Source organism: Mustela putorius, unplaced genomic scaffold, assembly GCF_011764305.1.
Source record: "Mustela putorius furo isolate JIRA1106 unplaced genomic scaffold, ASM1176430v1.1 tig00000095_pilon_pilon_pilon, whole genome shotgun sequence".
Lineage (NCBI taxonomy): Eukaryota > Metazoa > Chordata > Mammalia > Carnivora > Mustelidae > Mustela > Mustela putorius.
In genome coordinates, this window is record NW_025421280.1 from 37,609,276 (window position 1) to 37,622,422 (window position 13,147).

General features: G+C 56.9%; 1 protein-coding gene across 1 annotated transcript; it reads left to right on the plus strand.

Annotated features, from left to right (window-relative positions):
- Positions 1-9,158: 9,158 nt before the first annotated feature.
- Positions 9,159-10,998, plus strand: ZNRF4 (zinc and ring finger 4). Its single transcript, XM_045088910.1, is given in 5 exon segments — positions 9,159-9,306; positions 9,338-9,759; positions 9,761-10,372; positions 10,374-10,497; positions 10,500-10,998. Coding segments are annotated over 5 exon segments (1,392 nt in total). The 5' UTR covers positions 9,159-9,173; the 3' UTR covers positions 10,601-10,998.
- The last annotated feature ends 2,149 nt before the right edge of the window (positions 10,999-13,147 follow it).

The following is a 13,147-nucleotide window of genomic DNA, read 5'->3' on the forward strand; positions in this document are numbered from 1 at the left end:
ACAGCCAAGGATAAGGAGCTGCGCTCGCGCTGGTCTCTGATCTGTCTGCACCCTGACTTGCCACCCTCTGAGCCCCAGGGACCTTGACCTTCTGTCAACCAAGAAATGCATATTGCCTGGTCCTTTGGGAAGGGGGATTGGGCTCTTGGCCACGTTCCCTAATGACACAGGGGCCTCCAGTTTTCCCCAAGAGCAAGGTCATGACCAAGACCTCCCCCCGCCCCCTCTTCCAGCCTCCCAGCACGGCTGCTGTCCCGCAAGGAGACAGCCAGGGGAAAGGATCCCTTCACTGAACCCCGAGCCAAAGGCTCAAAACCATCACCTCAAAACCCCGGTGGCAGGGACAGGACTGAAAAACACACAGGAGAGCAAAGGGCAGGGGTGGGGGAGCCCTTGATTTGTCCCCTGCAGCCTCCCGTAAAGAAAGGCAGGATAAAAACAAAACAAAACAAAACACCGAGAGTCAGCCCACCGGCTGCGTGTGTGTGCCTGTGTGTGAGCACACACACAGATCTATGAAATATTTAGGTGGTGCCCAGTGTGTTTGTGGCTGTAATTAATCTTGTGTCTTGTTGGCAGAGAGCAGTGCGTTAAGAAATTACTTTCCGCGGCCCCGGGTAAAGTGCAGGCTGGCGAGGCCCAGGCTCTTTCCCCGGGCGGTGGGGGTCGGGGGGTGTTGTGTGTGCAGAGGAGGACTGGGGGGCAAGCTGCTGGCCCTGGGCCAGCTCCTTTGGAGATGCCCCTTCCCCCCGCCATGTGTCCATTCCCCATGATGGCTGCGATGTCCCCAACCCAACCGGAACCCCCCTGTGCCCTGGGCGCCGGGCTAAGTGAATGCTCTCTGGTTATTTCATTTTGTTTTTATGGCTTTATGGAGGTACGGTTTGTATGCGGTAAACTGCAAATACTGGAGGTGTGCGACTGGACGCGTTCTCTCTCCTCTCTCTCCCCCCACCCCCACCCATGCCTGTCAGTCCATCAGGACAGTGGACGCCTCTATCACCCCCAGAGTTCCCTTGGCTGCCCCCGTAGCTCCTCCCTGCTCTCTGCCCCCTCCCCAGCCCCCCCTCCTCCCCCTTCCCAGGCAACCACCCATCTGCTTGCATTTTCCAGCTGTCCCAAAATGTGCATCTTCTGCACCTGGCTTCTTGGGTCCAGCATAGCGATTTTGAGGCTTGCCCGTGTTGTCGTGTGTCTTTCTATGACAAAGGAATGGTCCGTGGCCTGCCGGAATCCCTGCTTATTTTTTCAGCCACCTGCTGATGGACACTTGGGTGGCCTCCAGTTTGGGCTGGTAGGGATCCCGCTGCTCTGAACACGAAACTACAGTTTTTGGGTGCATGGGGGGCTCTGGTTTCTCCTACGTAAATCCCAAGGGGTGGAATGGCTGGGTCATTCGGTTGCTGAGAGGTTCACTTTTTAAAAAAATATTTATTTGACAGACAGAGATCACAAGTAGTCAGAGAGGCAGGCAGGGGGCGGGCGGAAGCAGGCTCCCTGCTGAGCAGAGAGCCCGATGCGATGCGGGGCTGGATCCCAGGACTCTGGGATCATGACCTGAGCCGAAGGCAGAGGCTTTAACCTATTGAGTCACCCAGGAGCCCCTGTGGTTCACTTTTTGAGAGATCAGGGGTAAGAATTTGAAACACCTTGCCAGTGCATGGGAAGTTCTAGGAGTGAATCTTGTTCCGTCCACGAGACGACTCAGTGACAAGAAGGGGAAACTAAGGACCGATCATACGGTGGGGAGTGGCAGAGCTGGGGCTCAGCCCCAGGGCTGTCTGTGCCCAGAGCATCACCCGTGAGCTGCACTATGTTGAGCTGGGACGGAAGCGTGTGGGCATATCCAGTGTCTTCCTTTCTCTCAGCGTGGCAGTGAGCAAGTCTAATTCTGCATGGTATTGTCCTGACGCCCCGATATCTAGTAGAGGCTCAATAAATGTGCACAGAAGCCCAGATGAGAGCCCTAAGTGTGGCTGCCAAGCAGATCTCACACCCCACCCACCCAAAACCTGCAGTGGCTTCTTAGTGCTTTGGGATAAAGCTTAAACCCCTTTAAAGCAACTGAAGACCGATCTGAATTCTGGAACTGCTCCTTTTGTTCCCGCCACACTGGCCTCTTCGGTCTTTGTGGACAGTCCTGCCTCAGGACCTTTGCGCCTGCCATTCCCCCTGCCTGGAAGGCTCACCTCCCTGACTTCCCCATCCACGGCAGCCCCACCCAGTCCCCTCTGTGGCGTCCATCACCTTTTATCTCCTCTCACTAGCCCTCTTTGCTCTTTGAAATTCTCTTATATATATACTTACTTTTTAAAAAACCCCAATCACGCATTTACATAGTGCTTACTGTCTACCAGGCACTGCGGCAGGCATTCATTTAATGAGCGGTAACGCATCTAAACTTTTCTCCAATTCCCTGCACGAGGTGCTACCCTCCTCTCCCTTTACAGATGGGGACACTGAGGCACAGAATGATTCAGACCAAACAGCCAGGAAGCGTGCGAATCCCGGTGGGGTAGGTCTGTGCTCACGGTCTGTTGCCCCCGTGGGACCCGCCTGACAGCTGCGATCTCAGCACGGGTGGGCTGCTCAGTGCGATGGGCAAAGAGCCCCCTTTGTGCAGAGAAAGAAGCAGAAATCCCGGGGGTGGGGGGTTGCTGGTGTGCGGGTGACCTGCCTGGTGGCCAGGTTGGATCTGAACCCACATCCAGGGCCATGCTCCTCACCGTCCCCCAGAGCCGCCACCAGGGCCCCCGAACCGTGAGCTCAGAGCCTCGGAGTGGCCTCGGCGGGTGCTGGCTCAGACGGCGAACAGATGCTCGCTATTTTAAACCCACTGTTTAACTCATTAAGACAGCTGTTTCCCATCCCCAAAGTCGGCGGAATTAGAATTAAATTCATTCCAGAATTAAATACACACATACACACACACACACACACCCCGCCACCATTTGGAGGCAAAACTTGTTAGCATTTAGGCAAGCCGCGCCTGGGCGCCTGGGGACGCAGCTCTGTGTCTGTCTGACAAGTTACATCACGGCCCAGTGGTTGCCGGCTGGGCCCGCGGCCAGAAAGCCCTGCGGGCCCCCATTCCTGGGCCGGCCAAGGCTGCTGCCATGATTGTTCACTTGGCAGTGGGGTGTTCGCCTGGATGTCTCCCTGACCCCTCAGGCCCTGCAGGGTCCAGACAGGACTCAGTGTTTGTGCCTGAGCTGGTGGCTTCTTCTCCCGGGACCCAGCCCCTCCTCCCTCTGCCTGGGGCTCTCAGCGGAGTCCAGATGCACCTCCTCTTCCCCGTCTTGTTAAAAAATGGTCAGGACTCCCTGGTGATGCTACTTGCAGAGGGCTTTGCTCCACTCCTGCCAGCTACTGCACTGGTCCGAGCCTCTGCTACCTCCAGCCCGGATGCTTGCCCCTGCTTCCTCCCTAGGCACCCAGATTCCATGGTTAACCCCAAATGGTTGTTTTTTCTTCCTCCTTCTCCTTCTCCCTCTACTTCTTCTGTTCCTTAAGGCTGTTTGGGTATTTTAAATGTTTTGTTTGGAAATAATTTCAGATTTCCAGAAGAGCTGTACCCATCCCCATGGCCAAAAGTCCAGAGATGCTGTATACACCTCTCCTTGATGATGACATTTTACATAACCCAGCATGACAATCCAAACCAGGAATCAGTGTGGGCTCAACAGTGCCAGCAAACCTACAGACCTTGCTTGGGTTTGATCAGTTTTCCCACGGACCGTCCTCTTCCTGGCCCAGGATCCCACCCAGAGCCGCTCATAGGCGTTGCTGCCACATCTTCCCGGTGCCCTGCCCTCTGGGACGGCGGTTCCTCAGTCTCTCTTCATTGTCCATGACCTTGACATTTAGGAAGAGCACTGGCTGGGGATTTTGTGGGATGTTCCTCAGTTTGGGTCTGTCTGGTTATCGGCTCACTATGAGCCTCGATTGTTCATCTTCACCAGGTCCCGCGGGGGGCACGTGGGGGGCGACACAGGGGAGTCACGTGAGAGTGACACGGGGGGGTGACGGTGCATCCCCAGGGCAGGAGATGAGGAGTCATGTAAAGCTGATCATCCCATCGCTGGCGATGTTAACCTTGTTCCCCCCTGAAAAGTTACAGTTTTACTTTTTGAATGACTAAGTATCTCAGGAGCCCTGCATGGCACCGTGCCAATACCTTGCCTGTCCTCACACTGTCGCCCACAGAGTCTACCTTGCCGTCTTGGATTCCTCTTGCCTCTCAGATACTCAGTCTTATCTCCTCGTCGTGGTCTTCTGTCACGGCACCTGTCACTGTGGGAAATGCTTGCTCCTTTGTTTGGGAGCTTTCCTCCTCCATTGGACGGAGCCCTCGGAGGGTAGGGACTGGGTCTGTCTTGGTCACTTCTGTGTCCCCTGCGTCCAGCCCGGGGCCTCACACACAGTACGCACCCAGCACATAGTTGCTGGACAAATAAAATGAAATGGCGCCAGCCAGCAAACCCCAGGTCGATTTGGGGGAGTGTGATTTGGTGGCAACCCAAGAATGTTCTAGAAGCAAAGTCCTTTCCTCCCTCCGGGCCTCTGTTCCATTGTGCGTCCCACCCAATGCCGTCCCTGCTCAAGTTCCTCTCCTGCACTTCACACCCTGAAATTATTCTGTCTGATGCCGTTCATTCATTTAGCTAATTCGCTGTCTGGCTGCCTTCTCTTTTCTCAGCTAGACCAGAACGTCTGTAAGGTCAGGGGTTTTGTCTGGGTTCACAGCGGTCCGTGCAGCGCCTGGCACACTGTCCCGTGCGGACAGCTCCCTCTCCCCGAGCCGTCTTCAGTCTCGTCTGCACCAGCTCAGCTACGCAGCCCGAGAGCCAGGACCTCGGAGCAGAAGAGGTAGAAAGACAAATGAAGGAGTCTGGCCTCGGACAGTAAACCTGTTCCTTGGCAGCTGCGGCTGGGCCACTGGGGCAGGAGATCTGGGGAATCTGGGGCGGAGAAAGGGGATCAGCCCCTTCTTGGCTGTGGCACTCAGGAGGGATTGTCCCCTCTCTGGATGCTGCTGGCTTCCTCCTGGGAGAAATGGGGAATGCACTGTCCCATTCAAAGGGCAGCGGGAGGTCCCCGGGTGATGGAGTTCAGAGAGCCTCTGCTGACCCTCATGTTACCGATAGGGAAGGACAGGTTCCTTCAGTGACGGTCCGTGTTGGGCTCCAAGCGCAGCTCGTCCCTCACCATGTCAGGCTTGTCCGGGTGCCCAGAGGGGCATCTTGGGTCTTGAAGCCGACCAAAGCCGCTATGTGTTTACTGTGGGCCAGGTGTAGGGCTGAGGGGGGCGGGGAGAGAGAGAGGGGGGGGGGAACAGAGGCCAACACAGATAGACACAGGCCTCAGGGACAGACACGGAGGCCACGGAAAGAAACGTGACAGGCAAGAGAGGGTAAGTCCAAGAGAAACACAAAAGGAGATAGGGAAGCAGTGACACGGACACAGAGAGACAGGGACAGACAGAGGCAGGGTCAGGGAACAGGAATAAGGGTAAAGACAAAAAGAGATGCTCACCCAGAAGCAGGACGATAGAGAAGGAGGGAGAGAAACAGAGATGCAGAAAGAAACAGGCATAGAGATGCAACAGAGGAGAGGCACAGAGACAGAGGGGCCCAGGTGGGGCTGCTGGTGGGCCATTCACTGGCATCTTCTCACTGACGCCTTAGGTACCTCCGTCTCCTCCCCGTCCCAGCCCCTGCCCCAGCCCCAGCCCCAGGGGCCGCAGGGTCTCCTGCACCGCAGCCAGTCCAGGGTAGGAGTGGCTGCATAGCCCCACAAGTATGGGCGAGTTGAACACTGACTCCAGCCTGACATGCATGCAGGGGAGGAGGGGTGGAGATGGTGTGTCTTGGAGCTCCGGGAAGTTATGGCCACAGGACACCCATTCTGACATGTGTTTTATGTCCAACAGCCTGAGGAGCCAGACATCTTCAGTGTATCCTAGCCCCCAGCACCACTGAAGGAGGCTCTCCCTGCCACACATACCCTGGGTGGGGTGGGGGAACATGGTGAGGCAGGAAAAGGAAATCATGCTTACAATCATGCCCAGTGTTCCTTCTCCTATGAGGTTCTGGAAGCCTCACCCCTCCCCTATGAGGTTAGTTGTGTGGACCCAGAAACCCCCTCTTAAGCAAAAAAGGAACGTATTGGTTCATCTAACAGTTTACAGATGGGTGGCCTTCAGGCTCAGTTTGATCCAGGTGCTCAGATGATGTTTTTAGGACCTGGGTCTCTCTCCGTTGCTTTGTTCTGCTTTCTTATACATTGCCTCTATTTTCAGGCAGCATCTTAGTTTTGGCTCCTCCAGAAGCTGACCCTGAGACAAGAATTTGCATCGAGATTAGTTATTTTGGCAGTGATTTCAGAAGATGCGGGGAGGGAAGTGGGGGTTGGTCAGAGGCAGGAAAGGGAGGGCAACTTAGAAGCAGCACTGTCAAGCACGTTGTCATGGGGGCAGCAGGAGCTCAGTCCCACTGGGGTCCTCTGGGAGGTGGTGAGGACATACTCCCGAGTCATTTCATTGGAGGAGTGAGACAGACTGTCCCACTGGTCGTGGGTCCTGGGCCGCTCCCAGGGCTGGCTCGTCCAGGTTTTCTGCACATGGGCCAAGAAGCTTCCAGTAGCCTGAGGAGCCCTCAGAAGGAGGGCCAGACCGCCAACACTTTGATCTTGGACTTCTGGTCTCCAGAACTTCGAAAAAAGAAATTTCTGACCTTTTCAGCCACTCAGTTTGTGGTACTTTGTTACAGCAGCCCGAGGAGACCAAGACACCGCGTTGACAACTGCCATCATTGGAGAACCTCTTTTTCCACTACCACCATCCGTCACTCCTTCAGTTACCAAACGGTCCCTAAATATCGACTCTCCTATTGTCCTTCGTTAAAAATTCTATGAGAGTCATAAAAGAAAAACCCCAAATCACTTGCCACCAAGAGATGAGACTTGCAAAATACAAAGACTCCCATGTTTTAAAATTCCAGTGGGACCAAGGATGGTCCCTTAGGAAAATTTGCAGTTGCTTGGAAAGGCACCAACCCCAGCGACTTCCGGGGGTAAACCCCAGAGGGACAGCACGGGCAGGGGAGCCACCGCTCTGCCCCACGCACCTCCTCTCTCCATCACTCACTCATTCAGGGCTGCTGTCCCCTCCGGTCCCCTCTCAGTCCCTTCCCTGAGTCACTGTCTCCCGGCCTCCCTCTTCCTCTCCAGTCCCTGCCCTGCAGCCACAGGAACCAGAGGCCTCTTTCAGAAACACGAATTGCTTTTTAGTTCAGGAGTAATAAGTGAATTCGTTCCCATCGCGAGAGAGGCAATAGTGCAGAAATGCAGAGTGGAGGGGGGAAGAAACTGACCGCGTCCTGCGTCTCCGCTTTCCTGTGGCTCCCGAAGTGCTCTGGGGCTTTGCCCACCGGCTCCTGTCCTAGAGTCAGACCCTCTTTCCAGACACTCAGCTCACCTGTCCTCCCGCCCCCTCCCCTCCCCCCTCCTCCTGCCCCCCGCCCCAGGCGCTCCCGCTCCGGGAGGCGTCCCTCCGACGCCTGCCTCGGTATCACCCGGCCCTCTCCCCGTGGGTCTCTGTCTCTTCTCTGCTGCGGGCTGCGGGCTGCCCTGGGAGGCATCGGGCCTCCCAGAAAACCCAAGGAGCAGGTGGTCAGCCTGGCCAAGTGCCACTGAGGAGACAGCATGCTTGTTCCTGGCACTGGAGGCCGCCTTTGAAAGGTCTGGAGGTCAAGGACTCGTGATGCATTCGCAGCACTGAGAAGCCTCGTCCTTCAGAAACGAGCAGGGTCTTGACCATCATGGGGACGTGGGGGGCTCGCAGGCCACTCAGGAGAGTGTGGCCTGCATCTGGAGGGCAATGCGCAGGACAGAGGTCGGGGATTTTAGAAAAATCCCTGACCAGGGGGCACCTGGGTGGCTCAGTGGATTAAGCCGCTGCCTTTGGCTCGGGTCATGATCTCAGGGTCCTGGGATCGAGCCCCGCAGCCTGCTTCCCCCTCTGTCTCTGCCTGCCTCTCTGCCTACTTGTGATCTCTCTCTGTCAAATAAAATAAATAAAATCTTAAAAAAAAAAAAAATCCCTGACCAGAAAGATTTCAAAGCGGAGGTGGGGTCTGGTCCGCGGGGTCTGGTCCGTGAGAGGGAGGAGGTCAGACTCCCCGCTGAGCACCAATCCTGTGTTGTCTCATTCACATCTCTCCCCACCCATCTTAGAAGACCGGTTCCTCATCATTGTGCCCATTTTACAGATCCGGAGTCTGGAGCCCAGAGAGGTCGAGTGATTTACCTGGTGTCACACAGCTTGTGAGTGGTAGTCCAGGCAATCAAGAGGTGAGTAGGCTGCCTAGCCCAGCGGGGGGCAGCCTCAGGGTGGGAGGTTTGGGGGGTGAGAAGTGGTGAGGACGTGAGGCTGACGCCAACGGTAGGAGGACAGCTGGGGACAGGCTGGGGAGGAGGCACTGAGGTGGGAGAAGAAAGCGTGTGCAGGACCGGAGGCCTACCAGGCGGTGAGGACAGAGGACAGGGACCACCCACGCCTGCCGGTGCCACCCGGACCGGGCACTTCTCTCCCCCCCAGATCAAATCTAGTTACACTCCGAGGACGTGTGAGCTCAGACCGAAGTCCTGAGAAAACACTGGCCTCGGGAGAAAGGGCATTTCAGGCAGAGACCACAGTGGGTGCCAAAGCCTGGGGACAGGACCACGCCTGGTGTGGCCCGATGTGTTGTAAGAAGGGCAAGGATGTCTGTGCGGCTAGAGCAGAGTGACTAGAGCGGGAGAGAGGGGGGAGGTTTGGGATTTGGATTTTAAGAACCGACCTCCTGGGGGAAGGGTGCCCTGAACAAGTCTGGGTCCTCCTGGGTATCTCAAAAGGGGGTAACATTGACATCTCCCTCGGTGGATCTCTGAGAGTCTTGGGGAGATAAGGCTTTCCAGTAGCAATATAAGTCCTAGATCGGTGCCACCAGGGGCCATCAGCCTACTTTGGGGCACCCTGAGCCTTATGAGGTCGAGGAACGGGCTGCTCTGAGCATTCCACAAGTTTCCTCAGAGGCTGCTCAGGTCTCCCTGGGTGTCAGCGATCCAGGGATTCTGCCTTGGCCACAGCCCTAGGCAACGGTGGGCCCTTGGGGACAAGATGGAACTGGACGATGTCACAGAGGCCAGAGGCATCTAGAACCCCAGGGTTTCCTGCTCTCAGTGTCATCTCCTGGCAAGACTGCCTGGGCAGGTGGGCAGCTCCTGAGACCCCCCTTCAGAGACACGATGCATATGGGGCTGCCCCAGGAGCAGTTTCTGCCTAGGGACGTCCTGGCCCCAGCTGTCCCACTTCCCTGCCCCTGAACCACCCCCCCGATTCGAGCTCACCTCACTTCCCATCTCGGCCACGGGCCCCCCGGGAGGCCCTGGAGATGCCCGAAGGCCTCCGGTCTGCTGTCCCCAGCGGGACCTAGTCCACGCCGCATCCGGGGGAAGAGGAGGAGGAGGGGGGGCGTGGCTATGGGGCAGCTGGAGCCAGCCCGGGCCCCGCGGGCAGTCACCGCCTGGCTGACCCTGCTGGTGCTGCTGGTGCCCTCGGAGGCGGTGGTGCGGGCCGTGTTGGATGGCAACGCCAGCACCGTGGACTTCGCCGACCTGCCGGCCCTGTTCGGGGTGCCCCTGGCCCCTGAGGGCGTGCGGGGCTACCTGATGGAGGCCAAGCCGGCCAACGCCTGCCACCCCATCGAGGGCCCGCGGCTCGGGCAACGGCTCGCTGGGCGCCATCGTGCTGATCCGCCGCTACGACTGTACCTTCGACCTCAAGGTGCTGCACGCCCAGCGCGCGGGCTTCGAGGCGGCCATCGTGCACAACGTGCGCTCGGACGAGCTGGTGCGCATGTCCCACGTCTATGAGGACCTGCGGCGTCAGATCGCCATCCCCTCGGTGTTCGTGGGTGAGGCCGCCTCGCAGGACCTGCGGGTCATTGTGCGCTGTGACAAGGGGGCCCACGTCGTCCTGCTGCCCGACTACCCGCCGTGCCCCGACCTGGACTGCCACCCAGTGCTGGCCGTCTCCTGGGTGCTGGGCCGCGCCCTGGCCCTGCTCGCCTCTGTCTTCCTGGTCCTCCGCCCGCTGTGGGGCTGGCTCTGGGCCCGGTGGAGCCGCGGGCAGGAGGTCAAGCCGCGGGCCGGCCAGAAGGCCCAGGTGCGCACCTTCACGCGGCGGAACGACCTGTGTGCCATCTGCCTGGACGAGTACGAGGAGGGCGACCAGCTCAAGATCCTGCCCTGCTCCCACACTTACCACTGCAAGTGCATTGACCCCTGGTTCTCCCAGGCCGCCCGGCGCTCCTGCCCCGTGTGCAAGCAAGTCGGTGGCCGGCACGGAAGACGGCTCCGACTCCACCGTGGACAGCCTGGGCGACGAGGACCCCTCGCTGCCGGGCCACCGACCCCCCATCTGGGCCATCCAGGCCCGGCTGCGCTCGCGGAGGCTGGACTGCTGGCCCACGCCGGCTCCCAGGGCCACTCCAGTGCCACGTCTGTGGGGGTGGCCGAGGCCACCGCACCCTCCCAGAGGCCTCCAGAACGGCTATGAGGCACTATGGCTCCCCCGCCCCGGGAGGTTGTGGCGATGGATGGGGGTCAGGGAGGATGGAAATGCCGAGTGCTTCTAGTCTAGAGAGAATAAAGTGGGTTTGAAAGCGGAGTCTCGCCCTGACTGCTGTGGGGCCGCGGGCTTCTGGCCGCCCAGGGCCACCCATGTGGCAACTCCCAGCATCTGCGGGTAAACCAGGAGACCCCCCGGGAGAGGTGGGCAGGAGGGTGTCTCCAGGGACGCTATGTCGTCTGTCACACCACTGGTGGCCTTGGGATGCCCTGCACCTCCTTTCCAATCCTGGGCATGTGGGGTCCCAGCTTGGCTTGGTCCTTTTGCATTTCAACTTTTTTTTTTTTTTTAAATAAATTTTTCCTTTGGACTGATCTTAGATGTACAGAAAAGTGGCCAAGGTACTAACTCCAGAGAATTCCTGTGTGCCCGTCGCCCAGCTTCCCATAATGCTCACCTCCTGCACATCACAGCAAACTCCCCTGTCCCCACTGAGAAAGCGACGTGGGTACGTCCGTGACCATGTACTCATCTCTAGCTTTGATCTGAATTTCCCCATCACTGCCGCTTTTTATAGTGATAAAAGTCACACAGGGCGCCTGGGTGGCTCAGGGGGTTAAGCCACTGCCTTCGGCTCAGGTCATGATCTCGGGGTCCTGGGATTGAGTCCCGTATCGGGCTCTCTGCTTCCCTTTCTCTCTCTCTCTGCCCACTTGTGATCTCTCTGTCAAATAAATTCTTTAAAAAAAAAAAGTCACACATACCCAAGTACAGAGAATAGGATAATGACCCCCCCACATGCTCCCATTACTCAGATTCGACAGACAAGACAGACAACTCTCTCTAGGGCGACTCTCAAGTCAACATCCTTCAGGCTCCTCTGTCCCTTGTCATTCTGATGCAAACCCCAGATGGTTTTCATCTGTAAACATCTGGTGTTTCTAAAGCAGCAGCCCTCACCTGGGTTGGGGGTTCTGCCCCCAGGGGACTCTGGGTGATATCTGGGGACATCTGTGGTTGTCATGCCTGGTGGGGGAGGGGAGGTTCCTGGTGTCAAGGGGGTGGGGACCTGGGTGTTGTTCAACACTTCCCCCCCACCCCAGCACGCAAGACAGCCTTCCATGACCTGGTCCTGGGGTTAGCAGTGCCAAGGGGCACAGCCCCTGCTCCAAGATAAGACTTTTTTTTTTTTTTTTTTTTAACATGGGGCTTATACTCAAGACACAACCCAAGATCCAAGATCTAGAGATGAGATCTAGAGTCAAGTCTTAACTGACTGAGCCACCCAGGCACCCCCTAAGATAAGACTCTTTAAAAAAAAACAAAACCCACCAACGTCAGTATTGTGTTAAAAATGACGATTCCCTGAGAGCATCAGATCTCCATCCAGCGGACACACGGAAATGCGAACCCTTGTGAAGCGCGTTTTTTTAGGTTGTCTGGGTCAGGACCTAGGTCAAGTCTAGAGTCGGTGGTGGTCTCCTAAATCTTCATTGACAGCCTCCCGTCTCTTTTGCCTCTTACCTTTGCCTCTCTCACTTTTGCCTCGCGATCGTTGCGATCGTTGAAGCCACTAGGTCACTTCCTCTGTGGTGACATCTCCCACCTGGGCATTGCCCAGCTTGTCCCCCTGGTGCCGTTTAACACGTTCCTCAGTCCCCTGTGCCTCCTGTGAGTTTGCAGCGGGATTCAGAGACCAGCTCAGATGTGGCTTAGTTTTAAGGCGAGTAAATAAGGTGCTTCTTCAGAAGGGTTGGGCCATTTCAAGGGTCTTCTGGGCATTGAATGAGGGTCACTTGCTTGGGCGGGTGGCAGGCATGATGAGGAAGGCCTGGGAGGGAACACTGGATCTGACACTGCTGACACTGGAATGGCGAAAAGGAGGTGAGTGTGCAGGAAGTGTAGTCCAGGCTGAGGGAACAGCACATGCAAAGGTCCTGGGGCAGAACCAGGCCTGGCATGTTTGAGAAGCCGTACCAAGGAAGGCTTTGTGGTTGGAGCAGAGTGAGGGAGGGAGGTGGGACAGGGAGGAGGTGAGGGCAGGAAGGGGATGGGGCAGTTGGCACAGGACATTGTAAATCTGGGGAAGGAATTTGATTTTTCTTCTGCGATGCTGAGTAAAACCACTGGAGGGGTTTTAAGAAGCTCAGACAAAATCCTTCTCAGCAGCACTTCTAGGTCTCAGTTTTTCAGATGAGGCAACTGTGGCCCAGAGAGGCCAAGTCACTCTCTCGGGGTCACAGAGCAGGTGCGTGATGGTGGAGTTTGGACCCTGCAGTCTGGTCTTGGGAGGTCTGCTAGTGAGTATGTGTGTGCAGTCAGAGATTTCCTGTGTTATGCATATGGAAGTGTTTTTCATTGTGCTTTGCTGTCTTCATGACCAAGACAAAGCTCGGAAACTTCAAGGTGGTTGAAGGAAAAGGGTCTCCCTTCTTGGATTGATGATGTCAAAGGACAGGCCCTTGGTCATGGCTCTGATGTGTGTGTATGTGCGTGTGTGTGCACATGTGTGCATGTGTGTGTGTAGGGGTGGGC